The sequence below is a fragment of the Prionailurus viverrinus genome, chromosome B3 (genome assembly GCF_022837055.1).
Source record: "Prionailurus viverrinus isolate Anna chromosome B3, UM_Priviv_1.0, whole genome shotgun sequence".
Taxonomy (NCBI): domain Eukaryota; kingdom Metazoa; phylum Chordata; class Mammalia; order Carnivora; family Felidae; genus Prionailurus; species Prionailurus viverrinus.
The window spans coordinates 130685897-130702679 of NC_062566.1; the positions used below are offsets into that span (position 1 = coordinate 130685897).

Sequence of the window (16783 nt, forward strand, 5' to 3'; positions counted from 1 at the left end):
TGTTAAGAAATATAGGAAAAACTAGCGCTGACTAATATTTTCTGAAGATTTCACTTTGAACCACAGATATACTTACTCAAAGTGAGAGGTGATGAACAGCTTGGAAGGTATTGTGCCTCGAGAATCTGTAACTGAATTCTGCTATTTACTGCTTGAAAACAAGTCCCCAATTCAAGTTCTGCATGGCAAACCTAGGTATCAAAAAAGTGCCATTTGATAATTAAGAATAAAGTTTTGGAGATATTTCAAAAATTCAAAAGCAAAGAGGTACAATTTTAAGTTTTGAAAGCGATGCTTTTTATTGACACACAAAATTATGGTAGAAAATATGGTTAGGATAAATGCATGGATTCTGTAAATATGAGGTACTCACTTTCATGGATTCTGAAAAGCCAAGTTAAACCTACATACTTGATCCTTCAAAACCAGGGAGGTCAAAAGATATTTCAAATTGAAAACAGATGAAATTCTTCAGCAGTTTTTGTAAAGAAAATGTCCATGAAATAAACACCAAAAAAGGCCACTTTCAAAACACTTAGTCATTTGAATTGTTTTTAAGAATACATAAACTATAATGAAAAGCTTCATATATGAGAACCACCAATATTTTTTCTGACTATAGACACAGCAGTAGATGCTACCCAGATTAGAAGATTTGAAAACAAAGGATTACTACAAGGAATAAATGTGTAGGTTAAGAGCTGAATTACTATGCTGAATGAGAGCCAGCCAAGAAAGTTGGCAAAAAGGAAGCTAATGAAAGCGACGGAGGCAGTAAATAATAAGGAAAAGGTCAAAGAAAACCTGAGGCAAACAATGAAATGAAGGAGATTCAGAGGGGAAAAAGTTAAAATGTGCTCTTCTGTAGCACTGACTAAAGAAGAAAGTTAGTAATCCGTGAGATGGAACACAAGCCAGCCTACTTATGTGGATTTCAAGGTTCTTGGAGTAAAAAATCAAGGAGAGAAACATAAAGTCATCCAAACAGAAAAATACTACTGTTCACATGTTGAGAAGAAAGAACATCAGGTTAACAGACCTCCCTGGGGCCCAGCACAGACAGGCACAAAAATCTTTGTGAGTATGGATTCCAACAAAGCTACAGAATGGCTGAATGACACTTGATGAAGAGATTTGTATTTGATAATTACCGAGTATTCCCCAACCATCAGCACATAACTCACTGAAAAAGAACCTTTCCATGTATCTGCCATCGACTGAATCATGGGCGTTTCCTTCAAAACAGGATTCGGCATTTTAAAATTGCTCATGCCAGGATTAAAAAGATCTGTACGTGTGTCTACACACACACACACACACACACACACACAGTGGAATATTACTCAGCCATAAAAAAGAATGAGATCTTGCCATGTGCTACAACGTGGATGGACCCAGAGGGTATCATGCTTAGTGAAATAAGATACAGACAAATATTGTATGATGATACTCATATGTGGAACCTAAAAAACAAAACAAACAAACAGACTCTCACATACAGAGAACCAACTGGTGGTTGCCAGGAGGGAGGTGAGTGAGGGGATGGGTGAAGTAGATAAAGGGGATTAAGAGGTACAAACTTCCAGTTATAAAATAAAGAAGTCATGGAGATGAAAAGTATAGCATAGGGAATAGAGTCAGGAATACTATAATAGCATTGCATGTGACAGATGGTATCTACACTTACTGTGGTAAACACAGAGTAATGTACAGAATCACTGAATCATTATGGTGTATACCTGAAGCTAATGTAACACTGTATGCCAATTATACCTGGATTTAAGAGGGTTTCTGGGGGTGGGGGAGAGGGGAAAGTGGGTGATGGGCATTGAGGAGGGTACCTGTTGGGATGAGCACTGGGTGAGGTATGGAACCAATTTGACAATAAATTATATTTAATAAATAAATAAATAAAAATTTTAAAATTAAATTGGTCATGACATAAATCGAGAGTGAGGCAGTGAAAAGTGAACCACTTTAAAGTATAAACTCCACTGTCAAGGTTAGACTCCCCCTTGAAAAGTCTAAAATGATGATCAAACTTGTCTATTTTGGCAACAAATGCTGAATTCTAATAAAAAAGTGAAAGTACTATTTTTGCTTTTATAATCAGAGTTTAAGAATGGATTAATAAATCTTTTTTGGTAGCCATATATAAAACGGAGCCCTCTCTTATTTAAAAAAATGCTGCTGTTCTTGGCATTTAAAAAAATAGATTAAATACAGTTACTTGGGGTGCTCGGTGGCTCGGTCGGTTGAGAGCATGACTCCGGAGTTTGGCCCAGGTTGTGATCTTCCAACTGTGAGATGGAGCCCCATGTCAGACTCTGTGCTGACAGTGCAGAGCCTGCTTGGGACTCTCCCTCTCCCTCTCTCGCTGCCCCTCCCCTGCTGGTGCTCTCTCAAAATAAATAAATAAACATTAAAAAAAACAACGACAGTTATTTATTATTTACAAAACACCAAGGAAACTATGGGTAAAATTTTTTTGTTATTATGGTTGTGTGTCCACAATGTAACAACACTTATGAAAACACCTGAAGGTGGCAAAACTTCCCTTAGTGTTACACACTTGTAGAGCTCACTCTCACAAAACAAAGCAGCGCTTGGCAAAGGTTTGCTATTTCTAATTTGCAGTGTCATTTCTGAATTCAACTTATTTATTATGTTCCAGGATATTAATTCAGATCGTGAAAAACTATTCAAAGTGGTTTTCAATGTCCCTATAACCAAAAAATTAAAATTCCAATCAGGGCACCTGGGTGGCTCAGTCAGTTAAGTGTCCAACTCTTGACTTCGGCTCAGGTCGTGATCTCAGTTTGTGGGACTGAGGATGGCGTCAGGCTCTGAGCTGACAGCACAGGACTTGCTTAGGATTCTCTCTGTCGCTCTCTCTCTGTGCCTCTCCCCAGCTCGTGCACACTGTGCATGCTCTCTCTCTCCCAAAATAAATAAACTTTTAAAAAATAATAAAATAAAATAAAATTCCAATCAATTAGCACGTATAAAGTGCATTTTTAATGGGCACAAAACTATGGAAGATACATGATCTCTAATCCTGCAACATGGATCCTTTATTAAAGAAAAGAAAACTTGCCAAGCCTTCCTTGAATTGTTGTTGAAAGTGAAAAGCACAGTTAGAGAAAACCATGATCTGGTGATCTCTGAGAATATCTTCTTGGGGGGAAATGACATATGGTAGAGCTGGTCCTGGAATCAATGCTTCTGTTCGAATCCTGGCTCGCCAACTACTGGCTGGAGGAAATCATGCAAGTGCTTTCGTGTGTCGGTGCCCTCAGTAGGGATACCAAGAGCAGAAAGCTCATAGATTTGAGTGTGAGCATTAAATCACCTAACACCACATCAGTTGTATGTAAGGCTCTGTAAATAAAAATCTCATCTTTTCCGCATTATTCAACACAGAGACTTGGGTTCTCAAATAAATACTTACGTTACTATTTGTCAGGGTCAAGAACTCTCTACTAAGACGTTAGCTCTACATGAAAGTTCTGCTGTGTGTGGTGGCATAATTGTCACCGTGGAGGATGGGTGTGAAAGTCCGGCTCTGTCAACTAGAATATCAATTTTCCTCCTCAACACAGGAAACAAAGCATACTATTTTTGCATTGGCCAATAATCTGAAACATTCACACTAATATAAACCCACTGGTCCAATATAGCCCCTAAGTTCTTCTTTCAGGCCATCAATCTTTTTGTACCCCTAGGACCTAACACACAACAGATACACAATTGTTGCAAGACCTCTAAAACATGAAGTAATTTGGTAGAAACTTAGCCAAAATCATTCATTCAGATTCTCCAAGGCAGATAAGATTATAACAACTCAATTCTCCAGAAAATACCTTTGCTGAGTTATCTTCTGATATACTCTACTCGTCTTTAAAGTTTTAGTAAATGAATTATCCATTTGAATAATATATTTTGTGCCTTCTGTAAACTATGGTTGCAGCTTAAGGTCTACCAAACCTAGTTTCAAAGATGCAAGTGACAAACTCCTCGTCACAGTTACAAAGCAAATTTCCTACATTTAAACAGAATATAAAAATAATCTAATATAGCATGTTTCCATTTAATCATTTATTCTTTCATTCCTACCTACGTACCAACGGTCAATGCCAAGAATATAATTAGGCCCTTGCTAAGAACACAGTAAAACATAAAGAAAACGGATGGAAGCTTGAGCCTTGTTTTGTTTAAACCAAGTAACTGAATTCTAAGTTGTAATAAATAACGTACAGAGAACACACTGGAGATGGAGACAGAAAATAATAGATAAGAAAGAACTATCTAAAAATTTCACTTCTTGATCAGTTATAGAAATCCTTTTTTATTTTTTAATCTCTAATTCCCTTCTAATTCACTGGTTCTCAAGCCAGAGTGCAGAGTAGAATCACCTGGGAAGCTTCTAAAAACTACGGATGCTTCTTCATCAAAATAAAAAGCTTCTGCACAGTGAAGGAAACAATAAGCAAAATTAAAACACAACTGACAGAATGGGAGAAGATACTTGCAAATGACGTTATCAGATAAAGAGTTAGTATCCAAAATTTATACAGAACTCACCAAACTCAACACCGCCCCCCCCCCAAAAAAATAATCCAGTGAAGAAATGGGCAAAAGACATGAATAGACACTTCTCCATAGAAGACATCCAGATGGCCAACCGACACATGAAAAAACGCTCAACATCACTCATCATCAGGGAAATACAAATCAAAACCACAACGAGATACTACCTCACACCTGTCAGAATGGCTAACATTAACAACTCAGGCAACAACAGATGTTGGCGAGGATGCGGAGAAAGAGGATCTCTTTTGCACTGCTGGTGGGAATGCAAATTGGTGCAGCCACTCTAGAAAACAGTATGGACGTTCCTCAAAAAATTAAAAATAGAACTACCCTATGACCCAGCAATTGCACTACTAGGTATTTATCCAAGAGATACAGGTATGTGTTTTGAAGGGACACACGCACCCCAATGTTTATAGCAGCACCATCAACAATAGCCAAAGTATGAAAAGAGTCTAAATGTCCATCGATGGATGAATGGATAAGGAAGATGTGGGATACAAATGCAATGGAGTATTACTCGGCAATCAAGAAGAATGAAGTCTTTCCCTTTGCAACTATGTGGATGGAACTAGAGGGTATTATGCTAAGCGAAATTATTCAGAGAAAGACAAATATCATATGACTTCACTCATATGAGGACTTTAAGATATAAAACAGATGAACATAGGGAAGCAAAAATAACAAACACAGGGAGGGGGACAAAACATAAGAGACTCTTAAATACAGAGAACAAACAGAGGGTTGCTAGAGGGGTTATGGGAGGGGGGATGGGCTAAATGGGTAAGAGGGATTAAGGAATCTACTCATGAACACACTGTTGCACTCTATGCTAACTTGGATGTAAATTATAAAAAATAAATAAATTATAGAAAAAAAAAACTATAGATGATTCTGGCCTCCCACCTCCCATCTCCCCCCACCCTCTCCACCCCCCACCAAATTCTGATTTAATGTGTAGCCAGGATAAGAACCACTTTAAGTCACATTAAATATTTTTGAAGGCAGGTAAAATATAAATCCTATATAAATTTAAAATTACATACAGGCTTGGCCTTATAAAAGCTTATAAAGATTTAAAGATTAAAAAATTTCTATAACTGTTATCCTGACACAGAAACTATATAAGTAAATTATTAGGGATTTCTAAACAATTTTAAGATAGTGTTCAGCTGGCTAGTTGAGAGAAACAAATTATCAGGTCTCAAAAATCAATCAGCACTACAGATAATCAAGTTCTTTACAAAAACAGACAAACTAGCTGTTAAGAACCTCCATTCTACCCAATTTATGGATAGATATTGAGCTTGCTCATGATTAAAATCACTTTCCTAATCTCTTTTAAGGCACTCTTTTTTTTTTTTAAGTAGGCTTCACACCCAGCCTGGAGTCCAGTGCTGGGCTCAAACTCATGACCTGAGATCAAGACCTGAGTTGAGATCAAGAGTCAGATGCTTAACCAACTGAGCCACCCAGATGCCCCAACAGAATTTTTTTTTTTAAGGCAATCTTGTTTGAATTTGGAATTTATGATTCCCAGCTTTCTTTCTTGCTCTTCCTAAATTATCAGCTATAAAAGAAATTTTTAAAAACTTAATAAAATGACTCCTAACTTCAGGATTATTTTCCTGAAGTATAAAATATGAAACATTAATAAAAATGTCCTAGGAGAAGGTAACCCTAAGGTTATTTTTCAATGGAGAAAGCAAAGGGTCTCTGTTAACCTTTTATCACTTATGTAAAAAGCCTTATTAAACAATGACATCATTATTATTACTATTATATTTTGCTTCTTAAGAGCCTTCCCGATCCTCTAATATATTCTAGAGTGTTCAAGTTATACTCCAACAGAAGGTCATCCACAAAATAATTCTTAAAGTATAAAACACTTTTATAGTGATACTACTACCACTTACAGAAATTTTTGAAGGTGGCGTTATATCCAAAGAGTAATCCATCTCCTGTGTGCTAAGAGCTCTGAGTGACAGTGAGCATTCTCCAATGGTTTTCTTCCTGGGTGTCTGGGTTTGAATCTTAAATACAAGCCTTACGGTTTGTAGACTTTGGAGTTTAATAGCAAATACAAAAGTTTCCATAAATTCAATACTCTAAAAAAAAATGCAGGAAAATAATATTAAATATATAAATAAAAGGACTGAAAAAGAGATGATATGGCAATACCAAAGAAATGAAAATAACATTTTGTAATCTAGGAAAGGAAGATCTAATTTTTTACAACAAAAAAATATCTTTCAGTGTAAATTAAGATGACAATGACCATGAGTTGTTTTTCTAGAATTTATCCTGGATACTGCCTTTCTTTTTTTTTTTTTAATTTTTTTTTTTTCAACGTTTATTTATTTTTGGGACAGAGAGAGACAGAGCATGAACGGGGGAGGGGCAGAGAGAGAGGGAGACACAGAATCGGAAACAGGCTCCAGGCTCCGAGCCATCAGCCCAGAGCCTGACGCGGGGCTCGAACTCACGGACCGCGAGATCGTGACCTGGCTGAAGTCGGACGCTTAACCGACTGCGCCACCCAGGCGCCCCAGGATACTGCCTTTCTTAATGTCACAAATTATCTATCTATCTATCTATCTATCTATCTATCTATCTATCTAAAACATCCCAAATAAGATTTTTTATTTGTCACCATTAAATGTCTGAATTTTAAACAGATTCTTGGACTGGTGGTTCATATCCATCAGCTCGTTCAACTTTAGCACAACTTTAGCATCCCCAGTAGCTTTTCCAGAACCTTCACCATGAAGCTCCATGAGCTTTCCCAATTCAAGCTTGGGCTTCTTCAGCATTTTTACTTTTCTAACAAAGACATCAGGGAGTGGATAAATAGACTGACAAGCCTTCTCAATGTCTTTTCTGATGCTGTCTGGAATCAATTTATTGACCACTTGTTTCAAGTCACTTGTCTGCAACTCCCGGGTCATGATTTCCATCATCTTTTTCCGAATTTGGCGGGCCTGTTGGTACTGAGCATAAGAGGTCTTCCGAATCTGATTGTTGCGTTTTTTAGTAAAACCGACACAAAAGAGACGAAGCAAATACCCATTGGTAGTCTTGACATCAACGTGAGCTTCAATCATCGGTCTGCCATTTTTTGACCATGGAGCACATTTTGTCCCAGGTAAGATCCATGCCATGGAAATTAGTCAGGCAGTTTTTTCCCTGAACATCTTCAGTAATTAGCTTGAATTTCCTAAATGGAACTTCATCATTCTGCAGATCAGCAAGGCTCACTTCAAACACAGGACCCTTAAGGCCATCAGATGTGATTTTGCTTCCTTGAGTTCTCATGACTAGTGTTTTTCCAATATTTCTTATATTAAACATTGCTGGTGCTTTTACATCATACCAATCTTTCTTTGAAAATGGATCAACTACTTTCTTCTTGGCTCCCTTTTTGCCACCTTCCATAAGACACTTGTTCTTGCCTACCGCGATGGCGCTGCTCAGGGAGCCAAAAGGGCGGAAGTCACAAATTATCCTTTTAATTACTAAGGGATTCAGGTCAATATCAACACCAACTTTAGCAGAATATAGCTTTTCTCCTTTTTGAAAACTGGGTTTGTTTTCCATCTTTGGTTCTGGGGCCTCATTCCTGCTATCCACCGCAATTTTTCAACAGTAAGCGGTTCAAGAATCTCACATGTGCTCTCTCAGGAAGTACCCCAAATCTATCCATTCACATTAAGAGACCTAAATTATTTCTATTCTTTTTCTAATGTTCTTCCCACCTACCTTGGGATTTGATTTCTCTTTTAGTGATGTTTGCTCCACTCTCTCCAATCTGAAAATCAATCTCCTTAAAAAGTCCTATCTTCTCTCATTAGCATCCAGTCCAGGCAGCAAGTCAGTGTTTTTCATGCTCAGAATATTTTCCCAAATGTTCTTTTTGTTACTTTTAATATTTTGTTATTCTAACATCTTCTTGACACTAGACTGATTTTCGCTATACACTTCCTTCTTCCCATCTTTACTGCTTTCGTTTGAAAAGGAGTTTTTGTTTGTTTGTTTTTCCTTTTGAAAAGACAAGATATCTGATATGGGTAACTAAAATCAGTATCTTAGATACGGTGCCCAAATTTTCACTTTTATTGTAATTGCTTATGTCTGTATAGTCAAAATTGTTTCTGAGAGCCTCCCAACCACCAGAGCTATCTTTTTCTCTCAGAGTCTCAACCACAGGACCACACCAACAATATAGTATACATAAAATGTTTAATTTTTAAATTGAGATGCAATGAGATTACACATGAAGTAATAAGTGTGTTGGCTGACTTCACATTTTGCTATAATAGAGGTAAACAAGTTGATAAATAGTAATAAATCTTAAAAGTAAGATCCCATGCCAACTTTAATATAAAAACAATTTTTCCTAACTTTTCCTAAGTTAACTCGCAGTTTCATTTGAAAATCAGAAAGTGAAACTGTTTAATTCAGGAAGGATTCATTTTGAGTGTCAGCATCATAACCAATTAAAATTTATTTCCATCTAGACTTTCTAAAAGGCATATTTTCAACGTGAGATACTAATACGTATAAACCAACTTTGATTACTGTCTTTTTACTTAAGAGCATTTTTCCATGTCCTTAAAAATTCTACCTAAAAATTTTCTACAGCTGCCCAGTATTCTATCACACAGTGTTATGGTTTAAATTTGGCCTCCAAAAGATATGCTGAAGTTCTAACCCCCAGTAACTCAGAATGTGACCTTATTTGGAAATAGGGTCTTTGAAGATGTAGCTAGTGACGTTAAGGTGAGGTCATCCAGGAGTAGGTGGACTGCCAATCTACTAGGACTAGAGTCCTCGTAAGAAGGCGGCCACATGAAGACACAGTGACAGAAGGAAAATGCCATGGGAAGATGGAAGCATGAAACAAAGTCAAGGAATGACTCAGACTGCTAACCATTACCGGGGGCTTGGAGAGTGGCATGGCACGGATTTTCCCTCACTGCTAAAGGAAAGAACCAACACTAATGACATCTTGATTTCAGACTTACTCTAAAACTGTGGGAAAGAAAATTCTGTTGCTCTAAGCCATCCAGTTTGTGGTACTTTGTTACAGCAACCAGAGGAAACTAATACACATGGTATATATATCATGAATTTTCTCAACCAATCCCCTATTAAGACATGTAGATAGTTTCCAACTTTTCCCCTATGAACAAAACTGCCAAGAATACTTTACACATTTTTTATTTGCCTTTTAAACTCCTTCCATGGAACACATTCCAAGTAGAATTACTATGTAAAAGCACATAAATATTTCAAGGTTTCGATGTGTTTTGTCAAAATAATTTCCAGAAAGTTCTATATTCTAGAGTATTTATGAATTTTTTTCTTCATTTTAATAAGCAAAGAAAAAAAGAGAGAAAGCAATATGCAATTTAAATTCATATTTCTATAATTACTAGTGAGAGTAAATTTTTTCATGGTATTAGTCATTTGAGAAACCTTATTTTTAAATTGTATGTACTTACAGAAAACACCTTTCATTTGCATGGAAAAACACTAACCTCTCAACATGTATCAGGAGACAAAAATGAAGATGTCTTTAAACTAATGTGAAATCTGAAATCTATAAAACCAAAGTCAGGATAAGTCTTCCAGTTAGAATAGCTGGAAGTATTTAAAAGAAATTTATTGCAATCAAGCAATTATTTCACAAAGCCAAAGCGGGGTAGGAGGAGGGACGATAAAAATACAGACATTCATTTTCCTTTCATACAAGAAAAACAGTCTTCTTAGATATTGTTTATCTTGTACATACTTTAGTGATTAAGATTTTCTTAAATTTTAGGGGTGCCTGGGTGGCTCAGTCAGTTAAGCGTCCAACTCTAGATTTCAGCTCAGGTCATGATCATGCGGTTTGGGAATTCAAGTTCCACATCTGGCTCTGCTCTGCACTGGCAGTGTGGAGCAGCGTGGGATTCTCTCTCTCTCTCTCTCTCTCTCTCTCTCTCTCTGCCCCTCTCCAGCTCACTCTCTCACTCTCTCTCAAATTAAATAAACTTAAAAAAAATTTTTTCTTTTTAAATACATCTTAATATTGGGCACTGAAGTATCAAATATTTTTAAGGCTCAAAATTGTCTTTAAAAAGCAAGAGGTATATAATTTGCAATTTCCCCCCAAAAAACACTTTCTTATTCCAATTCTTTAAGTGGTTTATAGTGACAAATACGGAAAAAAAACCCATAAAAAGAAATTCAAACAAAAACAGCCACTTACATTAGAGCCTTCCTTTGCTGAAGATTTGAAATGCACTGGTTTGGGCAATGTTAGTATTCCTTTTATAGAAATAGTAGGAGTGTCTCCACAACTAGAAGGCCAACTTAAATCTTTGCACTAAAAAAATTAAAAGTACAGATTTTATAAAGGACTCTGACAATACAAATATTTGATGTATTTCTTGAGTTAATGACTTAAATACAAACTATAAAAGTAAACTAATCTACTGAGCTCGCATTTCATCTACATTGAAATAATTTGACATTTAATGTTCTAGACATCATATCAATCTCCTTCTTGAGGTTAAAACCATAATTCCATCATACCTACAGATTTATTTTCTTTAGTCTTTATTAAATACAGTTTTATGCAAAATGTTACAGAGTCCTAAATTCCAAAGAAAGTATTGTCCCATTCCCCAGAGAGAGAAACAGTAGATGCTTATAGTGAAAATATTCAGTTTTGTAAGCAGAGTTGGTATTAACTAAGTTAACTTACCTGTAAAACTGTGATCCAGATCTGCTCTACTGAAGAATTATAAAACACTTTCACATTCAATCTCCCAAAATCTCTTTCATCTCCTGACAGAGTAATTGTATCTGAAATGTAAAAGGACAGGGACATTTGAAATGTTATGCAATCCTTCTAATCCAATCATGCTTTGATACAATCCAATTTTTTTAATGTTTTTATTTATTATTGAGACAGAAAGAGGCAGAGCATGAGCAGGGGAAGGGCAGACAGAGAAGGAGACACAGAATCCGAAGTAAGCTCCAGGCTCCGAGCTGTCAGCACAGAGCCCGACACAAGGCTCAAACTCACGGACCACGAGATCATGACCTGAGCTGAAGTCGGGCGCTCAACCGACTGAGCCACCCAGGTGCCCCGATACAATCCAATTTTAAGAGTACAACTGAAAAATGGCAAAATTACTCTTTTAAGTTGCCACTTTAATAAGACAAAAATGACACATCAACGTTTTATAGCAGGGGAAGGCCTGCTGTAAAAAGTGCCTGGCTTAAGAACTTAACCCAAGTATAGCGTGAGAGATTTAAGTTAAAACTAAGATAAACTTTCCCACAAAACAATGATATGGCTTTAATCCTATATGCTGCCGGAAGTTCCTTCACTAGTATACTTTATATCAAACAAACAAGAGGTGTGCAACTGCTATGCCTTTTTTAAAGATGCATTCATGCCCGAACACAAGAAGTGGGCCATCTAATCTGAGTACTCATATGCCGGTAACATGGATATAACCATCTAGAGCTGTCCTTTTTTACTTTATCAAATATATGTTCAAATTACGACTCGGTAGAATTCATTCCCCTCAGAATATAAAAAGAAGGTACTTTACTCCTTACCCAGGCTTCTGTTACTCCCCTGGGAGTTCTTCCTGGAAGAAGAGCTGCTAGGCACACTGGACAGGGAATCATGTCTCTACAGATAAAATTGGTCTCTAGTCAGATATCACACAGCAAAGTTCAACGATCTGAAACTTATGCCCCAACTTCCCCACACCCCCAGCATCAAACTGCATGCTAACCATCAACAGTGTCACTGGTCAGATAGTAGAGAGGAAGAAAAGCTTTGTGTGTGTGTTAACAGCAATGTCTTAAAGAGCTTACTAGATCATACATGGGGAAAGCCTTTGCTGTCTGGGGTTTGGTTTTATAATAAGGAGGAAGAGATCACCGTTTACATTCATACTTGAAAGTACAAGTAAAAATAAGAATATATCTGGAAGTGCCCTGTTACTTAAAAACTTGCAAAGTAGTGGTTATGAAAGCACAGTCCCTCTGAACCACCAACATCAACATCATCCAGGAATTTGTTAGCAATACAAACTCCGGCCCCAGTGCAGGGCTACTCAAAAGCTCTGGGGGTGAGGCCTGGCAATCTGTATTTTAACAAGTTCTCCAACCAATTCTGATACACATTAAAAAGTTGATGCTATGAAGAATTAATTCTGTAAAATATTAACTCCACTGAGGATGCTAAGGATTATTTAGAATACACTTCCATTTGAATAAAATGTATGCATATACATTTACATGGAAAAAAAGCCCGCAAGTATATGCAACAGTATTTTCATAGCGCTTTTATTCTCAGTTACAGGAATATAGGTGATTTGTCTTTTCACTTTGCTTAACTCTCTATCTTCCAGTTTTTAATGATTACAATTTACTTACGTTTTTAGAAGAAACTTTTTTAAACATCGAAAAGTTATTCCATTTAAAAAATAGGAGGATGCTGTGTTAATGTTAATTAGGCCCTATGTCTGAATAGAAATAGTATTTTTTATTTACTAGGTAGTTACGATCAACAAGGAAGGTTAAATGAATAAGCACTTTGAACCAGACCATTTTAAATTCCAACTGCCTTCAAGACTGCCTGAGTGTACACCAAGAGACGTAAGATTCATTAAAAAGAAAACAAAAAACAAAAAAACTACTGCCTTTTACCATTCAGCTGAGAGCTTCCTGAAATAATATACATGGGAAATGCCAAGTGTTAACTCTTCAGATATTACCATAGATTTATCTACAAAAGATTTATACATGTTGTTTCTAATGTAATTCACACATTTCTGAGTTTTTAGCTTGAAAATAAATTATCGTATACATTTATATAAGTAATTCACCTGGATGAACCGCTGGGATGAACTTGTAAGATCAAACATAGACTTGCTTAGCCCAGGGGAACTGGGAAGTTTGCTGGTCCTTAAATCACAAACTACAAATGGACATGGAAAAACGTCTTTACATTAAAGAAGAAACATTGGAATTTTACTTATTCACCATGAACTAAATCTCTGTTTAGTTCTATCTATCATGAATATTACTGCAATCGATTCAAGAGATAATAGTCTTCTCGGGGCACCTGGGTGGCTCAGTCGGTTAGGCATCTGATTCTTGATTTTGGCTCAGGTCACGATCTCATAGTTCCTGAGATGGAGCCCCAAGTTGGGCTCTGCACTGACAGCACAGAGCCTGCTGGGATTCTCTCTCTCCCTCTCTCTCTGCCCCTCCCCCACGTGCGTGCACATACCCGCTCTCTCTCTCTCTCAAAATAAACATGAGAAAAAAAACAAAAAACCTCTTCTAATAAAATTTAAAACTTTTTACAATTATTTTACTTTTGTTCCAAACAGAAACCAATTTAAATCAAACAATACATTTTCACATCCACATCAACTATCAAGCAGGAAATATTCATTCTTTTTGCTTCATTACTCAATTCTATATCCCATAGGAATGATATAAGAGAACGTAGGTCCTCTGTGCTAAATGCAATTCAACTATTTAATGAGTACTTATTACATTAAAAAAAAATACTGAATTCCATGTGCTCCTATATTCCTAGTCTATATTTCTAGCTTCTCTCCTAAATTAGGAGATTCTTAAAGAATGGAACTCTGTATACCATGTATTCTAACACAGTGCTGAAATTAAGTATTTAAATAAATACTTCTGCTTTGTTTCCAGTACCTCACCCTGAATTCAGTTGTTGAGGTAGCTATATATAACATTAAAGTCTTGAAAAACAGGATTTTATGAATCATATATGTACATTTATACCAGTCTAAAATTGATACAGTCCTCAAATATTAAACTGAGAAAATTCTATAATCATTTAGGCACTTTGTTTTTTTTATTTTTTAACATTTATTTATTTTTGAGAGAGAGTGAGTGAGCAGGAGAGGGGCAGAGAGAGGGAGACACAGAATCTGAAGCAGGCTCCAGGCTCTGAGCTGTCAGCACAAAGACCGACGTGGGACTCGAACTCACAAACCATGAGATCATGACCTGAGCCGAAGTCAGATGCTTAACTGGCTGAGCCACCCAGGCACTCCTTATTTGGGCATTTTCTATTTTCTTTCTTTACATTTGTCATCTCATCATGAGTTTGTAAATTTATCATTTTCACTGAACAGAGCAGGAAAGAAAAAGCTAATAAATACCTGTTGTAGAATTTCTGAATAGGCAGATGATGTATAAAATACAGAAATAATCTGAAAATGAAACTTTTCAGAAAAGGACAAAGAAAATGGAACTTGGAACTCTCAATACACATAATTCATTAATCTTTCAATTTTTACATCAGATCGAATACCACAGAGAAGCCATAATGTTTTTCATATCACTTCTGAAGCCTTGCTTTTCTCTATCTTATTTTTTGTTCTTCATCATGAGAATTATCTCTTCCAGGGTCTTAGACTTTATTTGATTTCTACATTTCTACATTTGATTTCTACATTTATTTGATTTCTACATTTATTTGATTCCTACATTCTACAAAGAAAAAACACAAAAAATTTTCATACCTGATCCATATAGTCTCACTGCTTCTGAACGTGGAGGAAGGCGCCGGATCAAATCAGGTGAAATGTGCTGATACCTATAGCATGGGTTGTATACATCGTAGCTGGCTCCGTGCTGGGATGAACTGGAAAGTTCTACCTTTCGATCTCCAAAAGATGCTCTGGCAGATCCTGAAAGTAAGTGTTTCTACAGTTTTACCCTTTCCTTGAAGTTATTAACTAACAGCTGGTGTATCCAATGCAAGAGGAAGAAAAAAATTTTCCTCAAGTAATACTAAATCACATGTGCTACATGTGCTTGAGATATAAAATAGAAATCCGCACATGTTTATTTACTGTGCTCTGCATGGAGCATCCTGCCAGGGATCAGCCATGAAACCTGCTCTCAAGACAGTCTGGTAATTTCTCTCTTGTGCTGTGGCATTTCTCTTTGCCCTATACACAATCCTGTATTTTCCTGTATTTTTTTAATCTGAGTTTCCCTTTTCTTTTTTTTTTTTTTTTTAGTTTGTTGATTTTTGAGAGACAGTGTGAGTGGGGGAGGGGCAGAGAGAGAGGGAAACACAGAATCCAAAGCAGGCTCCAGGCTCCCAGCTGTCAGCACAGAGCCTGACACGGGGCTCGAACCCACGAACCGTGAAATCATGAGCTGAGCCTAAGTTGGACACTCGATCAACTGAGCCATCCAGGCATCCCTGAGTTTCCTTTTATTTTTCTACTTGCATAAAGAACATCTTTCAAGTAAAAAGAAGATCGTTTTTTGATGAAGACACAAAACATTTATAAAAACTGACCACATGTTGAGATATGCAGAACAATTCTTTGGAAGGGCAGAAATCACAGAGTGTGCTCTCTAACCATGATATAATAAAGTTAGAAATCAACAAAAAGATTATTAGAAAATATTTACATGGAAACACAAAGGGCCTAGGATAACCAAACAAAAACAAACAAAAAAACGAAATCCACTTTAAGAAGTAAAACAAGATGGAAAGATCTGTGCCACTGAGTTTTAAGAACAGAACACTGGTACACAATAAAATAAGACTGAACAGAACAGAGGACCAGAAAGAGACACTGTTTTTATGGACATTAGATTTACAATCAATGCAGCACTGGATAAGAATGCAGAAAGAACAGTCTTTTCACTAAAAGGTGCTAAGACAATTGGATATTGATACAGAAGAAAAAAACAACAACCTCATCCCAACTAAAAAAAATTCATAAAATATTAATTGCATGTGGATTGCGGATCTAAATTAAATGTTAAAGGCAAACCAATAAAACGTCTACATTTCAGTCAATTTATAAGAAAGTTTACACAGCCTTAGGGCAGGCAAGAACTTCTTAAATGCAACACAGCATTATTATAAAAAATGTTTTTTAATAAACTGGACTACATTAAAAATTGAAATTTTCCATTTTTTGAGACCATTGAAGAGAGTGAAATGGTCACCCATAGAGTGGGAAAAGTTATGTGCAACACATATAACCAACAAAGGGCTTATATCCAGAATGTATAAGGAACTCCCACAAATCAATAAGAAAAAGGCAAGCCCAAACAGAAATTGGCTGCAAGCCTCAAGCAGGCACTTCAGAAGAGAAGCCATCCA

The 16783-nt window shown here is 36.5% G+C and overlaps 1 protein-coding gene and 1 pseudogene across 5 annotated transcripts in view; both read right to left on the reverse strand.

The window, feature by feature from the left end:
* TC2N (tandem C2 domains, nuclear) overlaps positions 1-16783 on the reverse strand; it is a 45268-nt gene that overhangs the window by 7380 nt on the left and 21105 nt on the right. For 4 of the 5 annotated variants that reach the window (XM_047864118.1, XM_047864119.1, XM_047864120.1 and 1 more), the window contains 7 exons: positions 15174-15341; positions 13491-13582; positions 12211-12286; positions 11345-11445; positions 10847-10963; positions 6510-6701; positions 77-191 (listed from right to left, as the gene is read on the reverse strand). In XM_047864118.1, the coding sequence (XP_047720074.1) occupies positions 77-191; positions 6510-6701; positions 10847-10963; positions 11345-11445; positions 12211-12286; positions 13491-13582; positions 15174-15341 (861 nt within the window). Of the gene's footprint in view, positions 1-74; positions 192-6509; positions 6702-10846; positions 10964-11344; positions 11446-12210; positions 12287-13490; positions 13583-15173; positions 15342-16783 lie in introns of all 5 variants that reach the window. The other variant, XM_047864121.1, reaches the window with a different exon arrangement.
* LOC125168784 (40S ribosomal protein S3a-like) lies at positions 7215-8618 on the reverse strand (annotated as a pseudogene).